The 19,082-nt window shown below is 36.9% G+C and overlaps 1 protein-coding gene, 1 non-coding gene and 1 pseudogene across 2 annotated transcripts; 1 reads left to right on the top strand and 2 right to left on the bottom strand.

Moving 5' to 3' along the window:
- Positions 1–3,784: 3,784 nt before the first annotated feature.
- TRNAW-CCA (transfer RNA tryptophan (anticodon CCA)) lies at positions 3,785–3,856 on the top strand. The gene has a single exon. It is a non-coding gene; the product is annotated as a tRNA-Trp (tRNA).
- Positions 3,857–4,285: 429 nt separating this feature from the next.
- Positions 4,286–16,078, bottom strand: LOC145563384 (bifunctional riboflavin biosynthesis protein RIBA 1, chloroplastic-like). The gene is made up of 8 exons (XM_081623833.1): positions 15,947–16,078; positions 14,176–14,418; positions 13,555–13,722; positions 12,765–13,081; positions 5,942–6,071; positions 5,555–5,851; positions 4,951–5,167; positions 4,286–4,538 (listed from the first exon to the last, which is right to left on the bottom strand). Exons 2-8 carry the CDS (start codon positions 14,347–14,349, stop codon positions 4,531–4,533), a joined length of 1,311 nt encoding a protein of 436 aa, XP_081479959.1. The 5' UTR covers positions 14,350–14,418; positions 15,947–16,078; the 3' UTR covers positions 4,286–4,530.
- On the bottom strand, positions 16,076–18,373 carry LOC145638812 (pentatricopeptide repeat-containing protein At4g37170 pseudogene; annotated as a pseudogene).
- Positions 18,374–19,082: the final 709 nt, after the last annotated feature.

Raw genomic sequence — 19,082 nt, forward strand, 5'->3', positions numbered from 1 at the left:
AAATTAAAATTGCCGAATTGTTTACCATGGTCCATAATACCGTCCGGGAGTCCCTTTGGGTGGGTGGAACCATCCAATTTGCCTTTAAACAACCAATTTACCGGTTTACAACTTGCACCGATTTCATTAACTCAAGTCTACCACAAACATTTATGACAACATATAATGATCATATATGGTTCCAAACGGCATTATATGACCCTAAGATGTATCCCCTAAAATTTCAAGACTTTTTGATATCGGGTCCCGAAACCTCCAAAATTTCTCAAAAAACGTGGATATTAGTCTTCAACTTTGGAATTTTTTGACTATTTTCGCTTGGAAATAAAAATTGCAAAAATGTTTATTATGATCCCTAATACCCTCCGGGAGTCCAATTGGGTTGGTAGAACTATCCAATTTTCCTTTAAACGACCAATTTAATTGCCGGGTTACAACTTGCACAGATTTCATTAACTCAAGCCTACTACAAACATTTATGACAACATATAATGATCATATATGGTTCCAAACGGCATTTTATGACCCCGAGATGTATCCCCTTAAATATTAATACTTTTCTACACCGGGCCCCGAAACCTCCAAAATTTCTCAAAAAGCATGGATATTAGCCTTCAATTTTGAGATTTTTTTTTTTGCCCAGAAATAAAAATTGCTGAAATGTTTACCATGGTCCCTAATACCCTCCGGGAGTCCAATTGGATGGGTGAAACCATCCAATTTGCCTTTAAACGACCAATTTACCGATTTACAACTTGCACCGATTTCATTAATTCAAGCCTACCATGAACATTTATGACAACAAATAATGATCATATATGGTTCCAAACGATATTATATGACCTCGAGATATATCCCATAGAATTTCAAGACTTTTCGACACCGGGCCCCGAAACCTCCAAATTTTCTCAAAAAGTGTGGATATTAGCCTTCAGTTTTAGAATTTTTTACTTTTTTTCGCCCGAAAATAAAAATTGCCGAAATGTTTACCATGGTCCCTAATGCTCTCCGAGAGTCCAATTGGGTGTGTGGAACCATTCAATTTTTCTTTTAAACGACCAATTTACCAGTTTACAACTTGCACTGATTTACCGGTTTACAACGACCAATTTAATTAACTTGTACCAGACCCGACTTGAACCGAAATTGACCCAAAACCATTTTAACCCGTCAAAACCCGAATTTAACCCGGCTTGTTACTAACATGACCTGAATTCAACCCGACCCGTTCCTACCCAGACCCGAATTTAACCCAACCTTTTACAAACCCGACCTGAAATCAACCCGACTTGTTATTGATTTGACCCAAATTCAACCCAACTTGTTATTGACCCGACTCGAATTTTACCATAACTATTACTTACCTAGCCAAAAAATTCAACCCGACCTGATTCTAACCCGCAAATTATTGACTTAAACCGAACCCGACTTGAACTTCAGAATTACCCTAATCCGTTTTAACCCGAATTAAACCCGACCTATTGTTCATCCGACCCGAATGTAATTGAACTAAACTCGACCCAAACTTGATAAGAAGTATGACCCGACGTGACCCGACTCAAGCATGATCCTACCCAAACCCGACCCGCATAGGTTATGGAATTAATCTGAATTGACCCAACCCGAGTTGACCCGACCCAAACCCGACTCGTTTACCCGAATTGATAGCTCTACTTAAAACACACAAAAAAAGGAAAGATGAGACGGAATCGATGTGAAATTCAAAAGGCTATATTTAGATGAAATTAAATAGAGTAAGAACATGGTCATACATAATTAATCGTTGAATTGGAAATCAACAGTATTCAAAATCTATTTTAATGTATTTAAGAAATTTTTTCTATTATACTCACTCAATTTTAATGAATATATACATTTTGAATCTTGGCACTTTCACAGACTATTATTTGCAATCTATATGTAAGAAAAGAAAGAAGAAAAAAAAACGTGAAAATTTGTTTAAGTATTGACTTAAAATGTAGCTTCCTAATACTCTTATATCAATTAATTGTCGATTTTTATAAATATATAATAACATATAGTTTAGAGTTTTACATTGATATTAAAACAAGGTAAAATTAACATATACTCCAATTAACAAATATATTACCTCCGTTTCATATTATGTGCAACAAAGGGGTATTATTTATGAGACATAAAATATTCTTTTGTAGCACATAATAAGAAACGGAGGTAGTATAACAAATTAACCATCATATCAAGACGGAAAGATAGAGTAAGAAATAACTCTTCATTCACATTGGGTAAAACAAACGAAAAACTTTTGACTTTTAAGAATAGGTCCGTAATGAGAGGATGCCTTGAAAAGTTGTAAAATTCTGCATGCACATCAATTAATACTACAAAAGTGGTCAATTTCTCCACAATTAGTGGCTAAAAATTAAGAAGTTACTAGAGAAAGAATAAAGATAGATAAGGCTACAATTGGTAAGGTGGGACTACAAGAGGCTTTGCATGCAGTGTAAGCAATGGCATGTACAAAAAAAAAAATCAACTTTAATTTATGTTGTTAATTAAGACTACCAATCGAGATTATGGCAAATGATTAACCAATATTTTAAAATGTTACAGTGTAGTTATTTCGGTAATGATGGAGGCTAACATGGGTTGTCTTTGGGATCTTCTGAAGTTTGTAGGGTCCACACGTTTTTATGAGCCACTAGTCCACTTACTACCAAATTGAATGACCACCGTTAGTTGTTTATGTTCAAGGCATCAATTAAGGGAAAGGTCACCTACATGACCTAATGCCATCACCATGCATAGTCTTCAATTTGCACTTTACTTTACACTACTCTTAATGCTCATGCATGTAACATGTTGCAATTTCTTTCAATTTCAGGACTTGCACCTATACGCCATGAAAATGTATGTTAACGGTTTTACAGAAACGAAAGTAAAAACAGACTTATTTTGGCAAGGTATTTGTTAATATGTACAATTCAAAGTTTGTGATCTTCGAGTTTAAGATTATCGAGTACAAAATACAAATAATTATACAGCAAATTGATTTTGCTTACAAGTCAAATGAACAGTGATTTTTTATTTTTGGCGTTTGAAACTAAAACGATGGTGAGAGATGCATCCCAATTTTATACAAATAATAGGTTGTTCGGATTTCGGAACCATTAGTCGCTTGTAATGACCTTGAGTCAATGATGAGATTGTGATTTGTAACTGGCTAAATTGATTGTTAAGATACAAATTTGGGGGGAGGGGGGTGGTAAAACTTTCTTCGTGTTATGATTTTGGTCTTCCGGTACCTTATGCCCTTATGGGGAGACATGAGGCATTATACATGATTATCCTTCTATATACTAATAGCGAGCAATTTAATTGTCTCTGTCAATAAATTTAATTGTCAAGTTTCAAAAAGTAAAAATATTAATATAGTTTTTGCAAGAATAACGTAGGGAATGGGTCTTGTGTCTATATTAAATAGAATATGCTATAAAGATATAAACAAAAAAGTTGAGAGATCAAAGCACAAGAAGTCAAGAATACTGAATACATAGTTTGTTCCTATGGTTGATGACAAGGTATTTTCAAAATAATATTGCATAAAACGAAAATTAGTACAGTATAAAAAAAAATAGAGTAAAAAGTTTGATAAATAATTAGAGTGTTTGAATAACATTTTAGTAATGTAGAATTCTAATTTCAGATTATTTTCTTGATTAAAAAATATATATTAGCAGCTGTTTTTTGCAAGTTTGTAACTGATTGTATATGTATATATTTTGAGGCAAACTACCAAACCTGAGGATCCGTGGCGCAATGGTAGCGCGTCTGACTCCAGATCAGAAGGTTGCGTGTTCGATTCACGTCGGGTTCAATATCCCGAACTTAGGTCCTCCTTTTTTTTTTTTTTTGGAATGCGTTAAACTATTTTTCCCATTTCTGCTTACTGTTTAGATATAATGGCTTATGCTTATCAGGTATGTTACAAGTTTATATCTTCAACTCCCATGAACTGTGAGCACTCCTTGAGCTCGATTCATTGGAGACTCGGTGTTCGAGCTGGAGCTTTTGTTTCATCTTCTACTCAATACTCTAATATACTTCGTATACTCATACTCTAGTACATGAAATCTCTAATTTTCCCCGCATAATATAGATAAGAAATATCGAGATCATCGTAGAACGCAGCTGTGTAAAGCTAACAATAATATTTTGCAGTGCTGGATCAGCTAAACAATGTGCAAGTATAACTCTTCTCACATTGACAGTCAAACTATCACTAGAAGGAACCTTAACTCAAATAACTCAAAACCTGAAATCGAGCTGAAATTAAACCAGGATTTGCGCAATCTGCCATATCTAATTATAGAAGCCAAAGAAGAACAAATATATGCATGAAGCACGTACAGAAGGCAGAAATTTAGCTTGCATAAACGAAACAATATCCTGGTTCTTTAATTGATAATACCGGTCCATTATCATGAAAAAAAGCCGCTTCATCAATGATAATGAAAAGTAGCCAGTGCATTCCAGTGCTCAGCAGGCAGCTTAACTACCTGAAATTAGGACATACAAATTACAATGTCAAACTATACATACTTTTCCCAAATGAAATGCGGAGGATTCTACTGCCACCACAAAAGAACATCCACGATTTGGACATCCAATAGATGAAAAGAGAAAAGGACGAATATTCTTTAGAGGGCAAAGAGCGAAAAACTTATCAACTAGCCTAAGTGCCTGGGCACAAAAAAGTCATCTTTTTTCCAATTGCTTGAAGTAGAGGACAAAGTTGTATATGGTTCGGGGACAGATACATTGGCATATTTTCGTGGATATGTGCATGACACTTAAAAATATTACTTGCAAAACCATTATTGTCACTTTCCATCTATTTATACCAAACAAGCCCCTACAGTATTAGGAAAGCAGGGGGAGGGGGTGGAAAGTGATCATGACATTTCTTACCATTGATAATGTTACTCGTACATATATCAGATCCAAGGCCAAACACATGGTTCATCTTAGCACGTTTTGTTTCCAGATATCTCTCATTCTCCTTTGTGATAGCAGTGACAACTGGTATTCTCTCAATAACAGCGAGACCATAGTTACGGAGCTCAACACATTTCACAGGATTGTTTGTCAGTAGCCTCAATGATCGAACTCCAAGATGCCTCAGTATCTGCAAGCTTACCAAGGCATAATTAACGTACCAGAGTAAATAATTCAACTGAATTACATAAGTTTTGACTTTTCAAGTAGAATTGGTTACCTGAATTTCTTTTTATCTAAACTCAAAACAAATAAAAGCCAAGTACTGTAACATAATTAACCATTAACCCTGACGTTGATCTGGTTTTAGAATTCGACACACAATATTTGGGAGGAATTTGTTCATTTTTCGCGCGGGCGAGGGGGGGGGAGGGGGGGGAGGGGGGGAAGACTGGGAACAGTCTTCATGTAAAGAGGAGAAGCAGGGAGAGAGCAAGAGCAATGTGCTGAAAAGAGTGGGAATATGAATGTTCATTTATAATGGCCATTCCATCTTCCATGATAGGCTTCTTAATACCTGTGCACTAATGTGATACTCGCGTGAGTCCACAGGTAAACCAAGCTCTATATTCGCATCAACAGTGTCCAGTCCAGCGTCCTGTAAAGTATAAGCACGAAGTTTGTTTCCCAAACCAATGCCCCTTCCTTCATGCCCACGATTGTAAACCAATACACCTCTGCCAGCTTCCTCAATCAGCCGCATTGCAAGTGCAAGTTGGTTCCCACAGTCGCATCTGGCTGATCCAAATATGTCCCCTGTTAGACATTCAGAATGTACCCTCACAAGGACATCTTGGCCATCTCCTATTGCACCCTGTTTTGATCATAGTCTTTTATTAGTTGTAATTATAATAAGGGTTACAGCAGAAAATATATCTAGCAATGATACATTAAAATTGCACACCTTGACCATTGCAATATGCTCAATGCCATCCATGATTGACAGGTAACAGTGAGCTGTAAATGTCCCCCATGTAGTAGGAATACTTGCACTAGCAGCACGATTAATCAATATATCATTTACCCTTCTATGCCTGTGAGATCATCGAATGTATTCAGTCATCCACCTACTTTAAAGTACAGAGTACAGAAATGCAGAAACTCGTATATAACACCTCAAGTCTCAAGGACCAAGGATGCTTGAATGAAATCTCCTAATCATTCCTCTGGTAAGAACCTTGTGTCAAATTTTCATTAAACCATCCCTCTTTGCTATTAGGATTGGACCTAGTTAATAGACATGGTAACTCAATGGGCATAGGGTTAAAGTCGAGTTTAAAAGGGTCATATTTAGAGCTGTCAATTCGGGTAAACGGGTCGGGTAAGAGTGGGTCAGTCAACTCGGGTCAGGTCAATTCGAATTAATTCCATAACCTATGCAGGTAGGGTTTGGGTTGGGTCATGCTTGAAACGGGTCACGACGGGTCATGCTTCTTATCAGGTTTGGGTCGGGTTACATTTGGGTCGGGTGAACAATAGGTCGGGTTTAATTCGGGTTAAAATGGGTTAGGGTAATTCTCAGGTTCGGTTCAAGTCAATAATTTGCGGGTTAGAATCAAGTCGAGTCATTCTCGGGTTTGAGTCGGGTTCGGTTAAAGTCAATAATTTGCGGATTATAATCAGGCCATTTTCAAGCCAGGTCATTCTCGGGTTCAAGTCGGGTTCGGTTCAAGTCAATAATTTGCGGGTTAGAATCAGGTTGGGTCATTTCCAAGTCGGGTCATTCTCGGATTCAAGTCGGGTTATGTTCAAGTCAATGATTTGCACGTTATAACCAGGTCGGGTCATTTCCAAGTCACGTCATATTCGGTTTCAACTAACTATAAATAGATAATTATCATTTTTATCAAGCTAATTATTTTCTTTGACTATAATATATATGACAAATTAGTGATATACTAGGGAACTATAGTCTATAATTTAGGATGATAATTATCTCCTTTGACCATTTAACAAATATATATTATATTTAACTCTTAAATTTGAGGATGATGCTCCTTTCTTTTCCTGGCCTGGACCGACTAGGACTCCCTAGACAAAATGCTTTGATCAACAATAATAAGGAGGTTTAAATTGCATTTAAGGTGATTTGAAATTGGGTCAGGAACAATTTGGGTTGAATTTAGGTCGAGTCAATAACAAGTCGTGTTAATTTCGAGTCGGGTTAGTAACAAATCGGGTTGAATTTTTGGGTCGAGTAAGTAATAGGTCTGGTAAAATTCGGATCGGGTCAATAACAAGTCGGGTTGAATTTGGGACAGGTCAATAACAAGTCGGGTTGATTTCGGGTCGAGTTTGTAACAGGTTAGGTTAAATTCGGGTCGAGTTAGAAACGGGTCGGGCTGAATTCATGTCAGGTTAGTAACAAGTCGGATTAAATTAGGGTTTTGAAGGGTTAAAACGAGTTAGGGTCAATTTCAGTTCAAGTCAGGTACGGTGCAAATTGATTAAATTGGCCGTTATAAACCAGTAAATCGGTGGAAGTTGTAAACCGGTAAATCGGTGGAAGTTGTAAACCGTTAAATTGGCTGTTTAACAGCAAATTGGATGGTTCCACTCACTCAATTGGACTCCTATAGGGTATTAAATTGGCCGTTATAAACCAGTAAATCGGTGGAAGTTGTAAACCGGTAAATCGGTGGAAGTTGTAAACCGTTAAATTGGTTGTTTAACAGCAAATTGGATGGTTCCACTCACACAATTGGACTCCTGTAAGGTATTAAGGACCATGATAAACATTTCGGCAATTTTTATTTCCGGGAAAAAAAGTCAAAAAATTTAAAAATTGAAGGCTAATATCCACGCTTTTTGAGAAATTTTGAAGGTTTCAGGGCCCGGTGTAGAAATGTCTTGAAATTCTAGGGGATACATCTCGGGGTCATATAATGTTGTTTGAAACCACATATGATCATTATTTGTTGTCATAAATGTTCGTGGTAGGCTTGATTTAATGAAATCGGTACAAGTTGAAAACCAGTAAATTGGCCGTTTAAAGGCAAATTGGATAGTTCAACCAACCCAATTAAACTCCCAAAGGGTATAAGGAACCATGGTAAAAATTTCGACAACTTTTATTTGCGGGCTATTAGGGACCACGGTAAACATTTCGGCAATTTTTATTTCCGGGTGAAAAAAAGTCAAAATTTTCCAAAATTGAAGGCTAATATCCACACTTTTGGAGAAATTTTGGAGGTTTCGGGGCCCGGTGTCAAAAAGTCTTGAAATTCTAGGAGATATATCTCTAGGTCATATAATATCGTTTGGAAGCATATATTATCATAATTTGTTGTCATATATGTTCGTGGTAGGCTTGATTTAATGAAATCGGTGCAAGTTGTAAACCGATAATTGGTCGTTTAAAGGCAAATTAGATGGTTCCCCCCGCCCAATTGGACTCCCGGATGATATTAGGGACCATGGTAAACATTTCAGTAATTATTATTTCTAGCGAAAAAAGGTCAAAAAAATTCTAAAATTGAAATCCACGCTTTTTGAGAAATTTGGGATGTTTTGAGACCCGGTGTCGAAAAGTTTTGAGATATAATGGGATACCTCTCGGGGTCATATAATGCCGTTTGGAACCATATATGATCATTATATGTTGTCATAAATGTTCGTAGTAGGCTTGAGTTAATTAAATCTATGCGTTTTCTCAAAAAAAATAAAAAAAATAAAAATAAAAAAAATAAAAAAAAAATCTATGCAAGTTGTAAACCGGTAAATTGGCCATTTAAAGGCAAGTCAGACGGTTCCACCCACCCAATTAGACTCTCGGAGAGTATTAGGGACCATGGTAAACATTTCGCCAATTTTTATTTCCGGGCGAAAAAAAGTAAAAAAATTCTAAAATTGAAGGATAATATCCACGTTTTTGAGAAATTTTGGAGGTTTCGAGACCCGGTGTCGAAAAGCCTTTAGATTATAGGGGGATACATCTCGGGGTCATATAATGTCGTTTGGAACCATATATGATCATTAGATGTTGTCATAAATGTTTGAGGTAGACTCGAGTTAATGAAATCGGTGCAAGTTGTAAACCGGTAAATTGGCCGTTTAAAGGCAAATTGGATGGTTCCACCCACCCAATAGAACTCCTGGAGGGTATTAGAGACCATAGTAAACATTCGGCAATTTTTATTTTCGGGCCAAAAAAAGTCAAAAACACGCTTTTTGAGAATTTTTGGAGTCTTCGGGGTCCGGTGTCGAAAAGTTTTGAAATTCGTGGGAATACATCTCGGGGTCATATAATGTTGTTTGGAACTATATATGATCATTATTTGTTGTCATAAATGTTCGTGGTAGGCTTGAGTTAATGAATCGTTGCAAGTTGTAATTCGGTAAATTTGTCGTTTAAAGGCAAATTGGATGATTACACCCACTCAATTGGTGTCCCATAGGATATTAAGGATCATGGTAAACATTTCGGCAATTTTTATTTCCGGGTGAAAAAAAGTCAAAAATTTCCAAAATTAAAGGCTAATATCCACACTTTTTGAGAAATTTTGGAGGTTTCGGGGCCCGGTGTCAAAAAGTCTTGAAATTCTAGGGGATATATTTCCGGGTCGTATAATATCGTTTGGAACCATATATTATCATTATTTGTTGTCACAAATGTTTGTGGTAGACTTGAGTTAATGAAATCGGTGCAAAATGTAAACCGATAAATTGGTTGTTTAAAGGCAAATTGGATGGTTCCACCCACCCAATAGGACTCCTGGAGGGTATTAGAGACCATGGTACACATTTTGGCAATTTTTATTTCTGGGCCAAAAAAAGTCAAAAATTTTATAAATTGAAGGTTATATTCACGCTTTTTGAGAATTTTTGGAGTCTTTGGGGTCCGATGTCGAAAAGTTTTGAAATTCATGGGAATACATCTCGGGGTCATATAATGTCGTTTGGAACCATATATGATCATTATTTGTTGTCATAAATGTTCGTGGTAGGCTTGAGTTAATGAAATCGTTGCAAGTTGTAATTCGGTAAATTTATCGTTTAAAGGCAAATTGGATGATTTCACCCACCCAATTGGACTCCCGTAGGGTATTAGGGACCATGGTAAAAATTTCGGCAATTTTTATTTTCGGTGAAGAAAAGTCAAAAATTTCCAAAATTGAAGGCTAATATCCACACTTTTTGAGAAATTTTGGTGGTTTCGGGGCCCAGTGTCAAAAAGTCTTAAAATTCTAGGGGATATATCTCCTGGTCATATAATATCGTTTGGAACCATATATTATCATTATTTGTTGTCATAAATGTTCGTGGTAGGCTTGAGTTAATGAAATCGGTTCAAGTTGTAAACAGATAAATTGGTCGTTTAATGGTAAATTGGATGGTTCCACCCACCCAATTGGACTTCCGGAGGGTATTTGGGACCATGGTAAACATTTCAGCAATTTTTATATTCGAGCTAAAAAAAAAAGTCAAAAAATTCCAAAATGGAAGGCTATATCCACGTTTTTTGAGAAATTTCGAATGCTTCGGGGTCTGTTGTCGAAAGCATTGAGATTTTAGGGGATATATCTCGGGGTCATATAATGCCGTTTGGAACCACATATGATCATTATATGTTTTCATAAAGGTTCGTGGTAGGCTTGAGTTAATGAAATCGATGCAAGTTGTAAACCGGTAAATTGGTCGTTTAAAGGCAAATTGGATGGTTCCACCTAGCCAATTGGACTCCCGGAGGGTATTAGGGACCATGGTAAACATTTCGGCAATTTTTATTTCCGAGTGAAAAAAAGTCAAAAAATTACAAAATTGAAGACTAATATCCACGCTTTTTGAGAAATTTTGGAGGTTTCAGGTAGAGCTGTTAATTAGGGTAAACGGGTCGGGTTGGGTCTGTAAGAGTGGGTCGGGTCATTTCGGATTAATTCCATAACCTATGTGGGCCGGGTTTGGGTTAGGTCATGCTTTAGTTAGGTCATGTCGGGTCATACTTCTTATCGGGTTTGGGTAGGGTTAATAACAGGTTGAGTTACATTTGGGTCGGGTGAACAATAGGTCGGGTTTAATTCGGGTTTTCACGGGTTAAACGGGTTAGGGTAATTCTCGGGTTCCGGTTCAATTCAATAATTAAAGGTTAGAATCAGATTCGATTCAAGTCAATAATTTGCGGATTATAATCAGGTCGGGTCATTTTCAAGTCGGGTTATTTTTGGGTTCAAGTTGGGTTCGATTCAAGTCAATAATTTGCGGTTGTAATCAGGTTGGGTCATTTCCCAGTCGGGTCATTCTCGGATTCAAGTCGGGTTATTTTTAAGTCAATAATTTGCAGGTTACAATCAGGTTGGGTCATTTCCAAGTCACGTCATATTCGGCTTCAACTAACTATAAATAGATTATTATCATTTTTATCAAGCTAATTATTTCCTTGGACTATAATATATATGACTTAGTGATATACTAGGGAACTATAGTCTATAATTTAGGAAGATAATTATCTCCTTTGACCATACAACAAATATATACTATATTTAACTCTTAAATTTGAGGATAATGCTCCTTTCTTTTGCTGCCTGGACCGACTTGATCTCCTTAGACAAAAATGCTTTGATCAACAATAATAAAAATTGCATTTAAGGTGGTTTGAAATCGGGTCTGGAACAATTTGGGTTGAATTTAGGTCAGGTCAATCAATAACAAGTCGGGTTGATTTCGGGTCGGATTTGTAACAGGTTGGGTTAAATTTGGGTCGGGTTAGGAACGGTCGGGTTGAATTCAGGTCAAGTTAGTAACAAGTCGGGTTAAATTCGGGTTTGGACGGGTTAAAACGGGTTTGGGTCAATTTCGGTTCAAGTCGGGTTCGGTTCAGGTCAATAATTTCGAGTTACATTCAGGTTGGGTCATCTCCAGGTCAGTTCATGTTCGGGTTCGGGTCTCACATACTCGGGTCAACTCGGGTGTAGGGTTGGTTTCAGGTCGGATCAGGTCGGGTTTGGGTCACCATTTTTTCGGGTTCAGATGGGTCAGTTAATAATCGGGTTTGAGTCGGTATTTCGGGTCAGGTCAATTTTTGACAGCTCTAGTCATATTGTACACGGCCTTTAATAGACAAGGTTAATGGGGCTAAAATAATAGCCCGATAATTTTGTACAAAAACTACTCCCTCCATCCCCAAATAGTAGTCCTGTTTGCTTTAGCACAAGTTTTTAGAGAGGTGAATTTTTTTTAAAAAAAAAAAGGTAATGGAGTTTGGTAGAGAGAGAGGAGAGAGAGGGGGGGAGGGATTTTGTTGATTAAAAGTGTTTTAAAAAAATGAAAATAGTGGGGTTTGGTAACTTTGTTTGATTCCAAGTGAATAAAATAAATAAATTTGTGAAAATAAGACTTTTAATTTGTGAAAATTAAGTTTGAAGTATAGATTTGTATTCACTTGTGTTCACTTTTGTCTCTTTCCTTTTACATTTTTCTTTGCTCTATTATTGACATGTCTATTATCGGCCTGCCATTGACTTGTGGCCTGCTTTGTTTGAGCCAGATTAACTCACTAATGACCAAACCTGCCCTTGACCCACACCGACCCCTAACCTGACCCGCCCAATAAGCAGGAATAAGGATGGGTATATGTCAAATCTAACAGGACTGAAACAATGAATCCATAGAATCTAGTATGCACAAACTTACAACCTTTGAGGACAAGTTCAAACATGTATTGTCATTCTAAGAGTTTATTGAGCCAGAGGGTCACTAGGATGTATCTTTTTAATTAAAGTGAGACTTACCGTATGAGATCAGTGATAGATATGGTTTTCAGTTTCTCCTTGTTAGCAAATTCATGAAGCTTGGCAAGTCTCTCTGTTGAGCCATCTTCACAAGAAAGCTCGCACAAAACCCCAACTGGTTCTAGCCCAGCAAGCACAGCAAGATCTACAGCAGCTTCTCCGTGCCCGGCTCTTTCCAGAACCCCTCCCTCTCTATACTTTAGCAAAGAAACAGGACCTGAACAGCAAAAATCCTCAATTTTGGATTCCGTTGATGCTAAAGCCAGGATAGTGGTTTCCAAGTCATTACTGCAAGCAGTTGCGGCGCGTTCCACATTCTGTAAAGCACATCATAAAAAACTGTCATGAAACCCTTGTAATAGATGATACCATTAGGAAAACTTTATGCAGTCATTGGATGACTAATGTATAACAGCATGCCAGCATGTTAACGGTTAACATTGATCAGAATCATTCGCCTCAAGCACACATACTTATTATAGTTCATAAGCCAGATTATCTCATTTATACCATGTCCTACTGTTCTCATTGTCCTGAGACTAATTTCAATCATTACAAACTGAAGCATTGAAGCATTTAATAGAGAAGCAAACAACAAGACCAAGAAATAAAATCAGATTCTCAAATACTGCATATAATACATTCACAGAGTACAGAAAAAAGAAGATTTGTTAGATATCCTGTTCAATGGAATTGAATCAATTTCTTCTAGTCTGTAAGTTTGTATGCATAGAATGTTAAATAGATCAATAATATCACATATCATTATGTATATTTTCTTAGTTCTTACCATACAGAGGTCCTGCTGTCTCTCTAAGTCTTCCTCTTTCGTTGTCACATAGATGATCCCAGATCCTCGCCTCATAAAATAATCTATAGCTTCAGGTGATATATGTGAAGCTGCCACCATTAGATACCCTTTATTTTCTCGCTTTTCTTTACCTAAAATGATCACCATCTACAAAGAACAGATAGAGATGAAGAGAATGACTGTCTAAGTTGCCCAAAATCCAAATCAAACCTTGAAACAGAAAATGATAGATATTCAAGGAGGGACTATTTAATAGTTTTAATTATTAATTTTACTCCCATAAACATGTAGAGGATAGTACCCATTGTCATATATTTCCAGTTAAAGTTTAAAATTCATTTCGAACTCAGTTTTCCAACTTTATCTTTAACAATACATTTCTGCAGACACTGGATCTAATATGAAATATGGTGGCTACAGAGAGCATTGCATAAGCACACTCATATATGTTTAAAGATAGACGATTGAGAAAGGTAGAAAGTGAAAATACTACAAGGTGAATTGCAGATAACCCTCTACACCTCTCAAACCTCCCAAATTAGCAATATAGAGAGAGATAAAGACTATAGAGAAGAGAATAAAACAAAATAAAGAAACAACCTTCCCTTGACGGATATCATCAATGGCATCCAAAATGCAAGTAAAACCTTCTGTAGGACTGCTTACAGAACATTTACCATTACTACCACAACCTGTCCCGGAATCAATATTTATAGCATTAAGGATACTGCAGATATCACCGTCTTTGGCAACTGTTGCAGCAACTTCTGTCATTGCAATTTCCTTCTGTGACTGAGACACTGTCAATGCAAGTCTCTGGAAGTACCGAAGTTAATACACGCTCTGCATAAGAATGAGGAGAGATTGTGAGAGAATTAGACATAATATAAGAAGACTAAAATAAAATGAATGATGCAAGGAGAAAAGGAGAGAATGCTAGGGCAGAAATCTCAGCAGAGGGAATGTTCAGTCATAACTCATTACCAGCCAAAATGCGGTACAGGAAACTTATATACAGCAAAAGCAAGAAAAAGGCATATTTCACTGAAAACAAAATAACTGCTACAAAGTAACCTTCCTAGCAAAACACAACAAATCCGTAACATGTTGCAACACACAACAAATCCGTAATTCTGTATCCATAAAACAAAGCATGACAATTTCAAAAGCATATACATGAAACAGCAAAAGAAAGCAAATGAGTGAGAGACTGAGAGGGGTATGTGTGTAGGAGGCAACCAACCGAATTACAGAGAACGAGCACAACCAGAACTAATCGAAAAATAATTCTTAAGCAGTTAAGGAAGGCAGATGATGGTGCAAAAAGAGGAAGATTCATGTATATATGCATATTCAGACAAAACACGTTGAAAATGTCAATGATCTATAAGAAAAACACTGGTAGTGGGCAGCCTCAACAGAATTAGCCAATTAGGCGCCAATTTGCAAACCCACTTGAGAAAATTCAATTACTCATGGACTCAACATGTGCAGATGATATGCTCAACTTTATATTTTCTTGCTTCAATATATTTCAAGATCAAATCTGTTTATTTTAGTTGCAAATGGTACAATTTTTTAAATACATCACATGATTGAAAATTAGTCAATGAAGAGAGATAAATGGGTATTGAAGAACACCAAAATTCTATAGACCAGGGACACCATACTGCATATAACAAACAAGTCTATGAAATAGCTTTTAGACAACAGGAAGCTAATACGTAATAACAAATCGCGAGCTTAGCAATGTCAAGATATCTGACACTCCAACACAATTGAAACAAAAGTGTTTAAGGAAAATTCAATACAACTTTCTGAGTAAAGAAAATTTGGGAAGGTTGACAGAGAAAAGGGGGTCTCATACAAAGAATGATCCTCAATAAATCATTAACAGGAATCTATATAGCATTAATCAGCAAGCATGATATTCAATTTGGCTTAATTTCCAAAGGCAGATACATACTAGGCAGTATATATAAACTTATAGCCATTAGGGGAATGTTATTGAAGTTAGACGCAGTTATGTCTTGAGAAAGCAGTTTGCTAAGCCTTTCTAAAAGTAGATCAACCAGTATGATCAAAACAAATTCTCTGTTTATAGCATTTTCCTTCAGCCACAGGAAACATGCTACAAAAAGCAGAAGCATCAGTGGTTCCATGCTCTTATTGCATTCAGAAGCAATAGCCCCAAACAAATTAGGACAAAGAATTCGTATAGATTACGTTAAATGTGGATTAAAGTTATTTCAGATATAATTGGCATAACTAGTAAACTAATATAAGACAAACATACATGAATTTATATCATGCAGAAAACTTTTTTTGTTTCCTTTTTTTTTTTTTTTTCTGAAAGTCGAATACTATGTACCTGAGAACTGATAATACACTACTGATGATCATGAGGATTCCAGAATGTATCAGCTCCAGAATGGTATAGATGACATTTCTGCACAGATCATATTGTGTATAATAAGGTCATTAAAAGACCAGATTTTTTTTTTTTTTTTTTTTTTTTTTGTCCATTTCTAGTGATTGGCACTGGTAAGATATACCAAGGGTAGCTACCATTCTTTGACAAGAGGCACAGTACAGAGAGAAGTAGCAGCTGAAAATTCTTAAACCGCAACTGAAGCGTAGATAACCCAGACTAATGAATCAGGACTTGTGGCCTGGGATGAGAAAAATCCAAGAATTCACTTAACAATATATTTCACCAATAGTCACTACAAGAGCAGCTTCCGTCCTCAAAAAAGTGAAACCTGTTTGAATCCCTCACAATTATTTTTCTTTTGGTAATCCTAGAAATAAATTTGATTGCAGTATGACAGTCTACACAGGTCCTTAAATTTTTATACACCTTGATTGGTGTCCCAGGTGGAGTAGAGATGATTCCGAAAGCAACTGCAAGCTTCTCACTGTGGTAGGATAAATTCTGCTCCTTTTGCTCTTCTTCTACATCATGCAGTACAAAGTCAGTGTCTGGCACATAGCCTTCTTGCTTCATTTTTTTTGAGACCTCTGTCAAGAATGCATGGATTTGATTGTAATTGGGATGAGAAATATCACCCACAAGAAACCTGTGGACCTCTCTATGGACCTCAATCCAACTCAAGCCTGGCTTCTTAACCACCCCTCTATTATCCATCATTTTTCTGACTTTTTCCACCTCCTCCCATCGATCTGCAGTGGCATATATGTTGGCCAAAGTTGCATAAGTAGCAGCATTTTCAGGCTCTATCTCAAACAACGCTTTTGCTGCTTGTTCTGCTAGTTCCACGTTTTTATGAATTCGACAGCCACCAAGAAGAGAAGCCCACAAAAATTTGTCAGGCTTCATAGGCATTTTACTAATGTATTCTTCAGCTTCCTTGAAACGGCCAGCTCGGCTCAGTAGATCAATGAGGCAAGAATAGTGTTCTACAATTGGTGTTAGTCCATGGCGATCCTTGATTGAGTGGAAATATTCAATTCCCTTCTCGACTAATCCTGCATGAGTACAGGCAGAAAGAACTCCAACAAAAGTGACATGATCAGGCTGAGTATCTGATCTGAGCATCAACTCAAAGAGCTCCAAAGATTCCTCTGTATGACCATTCTGTGCAAATCCAACAATAAGTGAAGTCCATGATACTAAATCAGGCGTACACAGTCCTTCAAAAGCCTTTCTTGCACTCCTGACATTCCCACACTTGGAATACATATGAACAAGTGCACTTGCAGCAAATGAATCTGGATTAACACCAATCCTGATCATATTCCCATGGACCTGCTTCCCTACATTCTCCAATGCTTGATCTGCACACGCGTTCAAAACCCCTGCAAATGTAAACTCATTTGGTCTGATTCGACACCTCAACATTTCTGCCAACAATGTGAACCCGTCTCTCCACTTCCCATCCTCAAAATATCCATCAATCATTGCTGTCCAAGAAACAACATCTCGGTCCACAGTTTTATCAAATATACGCCTAGCTCCTTCAACACAGCCACATTTAGCATACATATCAGACAGTGCACTCCAAACTGCGGAATCAGATTCCAAACCCAACCTCACTATACGCCCATGAATCTCTTTCCCAGAAAGTAAACTCGGTACAGCAGCAGAAGCAGCAATCACACTTGACATAGTAAATTTGTTAGAATCAAAATTCCCAATACTCTGCATTTCCCTGTACAAATTCAATGCCTCCATTGGCCTCCCATGTTGAACATAACACGATATCATAGCAGTCCAAGAAAACCCATCTCTCTTCGGCATTTCATCGAACAACTTACGTGCGTTTTCGACCTTCCCTATTTTCGCATACCCTTTAATCATAGTATTCCAAGAACATAAGTCTCTCTCAGACATTTCATCAAACACCTTCTGGGCATCCCTCAAACTCCCACATTTAACATACATATCCATCAAACGATTCGATATAAAAATCCCAGGAATAAAATCCGAAGCATTGATATGACCATGAACCCTTCTTCCCTCTTGAAGAGCTCTTTGTTGAAGACATGAAAGTAACAGAGAAGAGTAAATAGAAGCAGAAGGACGATGAATGTGACCCAGCAAATGAACAGCTTCTTTAAGAAGCTTTTTCTCGCATAGTATATCAATGGCTTCCTTGAATCTTCCATTTCTACATAATTGGTTTATAATTTCCTCATTGTGAACTGGGTGATTAAACTTTTTCTCCAAAAATTGGTTTTGAGTGTGTTGATTAGTGTTGATTGAAGAAGATGATAAGAGTCTCCTTTGAAGATTGATTCTGAGGAGAGAGAAACGAAGAGGAGTTGTTGCTGCCATTGTTTCACAGTGTTGAGTGCAGAGCTCAACGACAAAGATGAGTCAATATGAGAGGTTTTACCAAAACCTCGGGTGGGTCAATCAGTAACCACCCATTTACAAAACGGATCATGTTATTAGCCCAAAAGTTTTTTGTAGTTTTCCAACATAAAAGAAAGAAACACACACTCTATTGAGATTATTAAATCCTATTATTAATTAAAAATATAATTTTTAAAATTATAATTTTTAAAAATTAAGCACATATTCATCATAACAATCTCATGCAATAGAGATTATGTTTACCATATCTATAATAAATAACGTATTTAAAGAAATAAGTATTTACGACACTCATGATGCACGGAGCAGTGTATTTCCAATAGGATCCTAGATTATTTCAATTTCGCTTGAACTTTTTTGACTCATAGTTGCATGAGAGTTGAGACTTGAGACAAGTTTCTTAAATGGAGTTTTTGACCTTGCATGATGTAAATTTGATCCAATCAGTTAAGTGACTGTGAACCCTAAATCGCGAGTTTGATCTACACAGAAATGACAGAACCTAATAGAACCCATGATCATTGGAATAATGCATACTCCACCCTAAAAAGAGTGAAAACCTACAGCATCCAACAACCACCTGAACAGCTGCAACAAGCCTTCTGATACAAGTCAACTGCACACTATCATAAACAAAATCTCCATCTACAGTACACTGTATGTGATA

The sequence above is a fragment of the Chenopodium album genome, chromosome 1 (assembly GCF_948465745.1).
Source record: "Chenopodium album chromosome 1, dcCheAlbu1.1, whole genome shotgun sequence".
NCBI lineage: Eukaryota > Viridiplantae > Streptophyta > Magnoliopsida > Caryophyllales > Amaranthaceae > Chenopodium > Chenopodium album.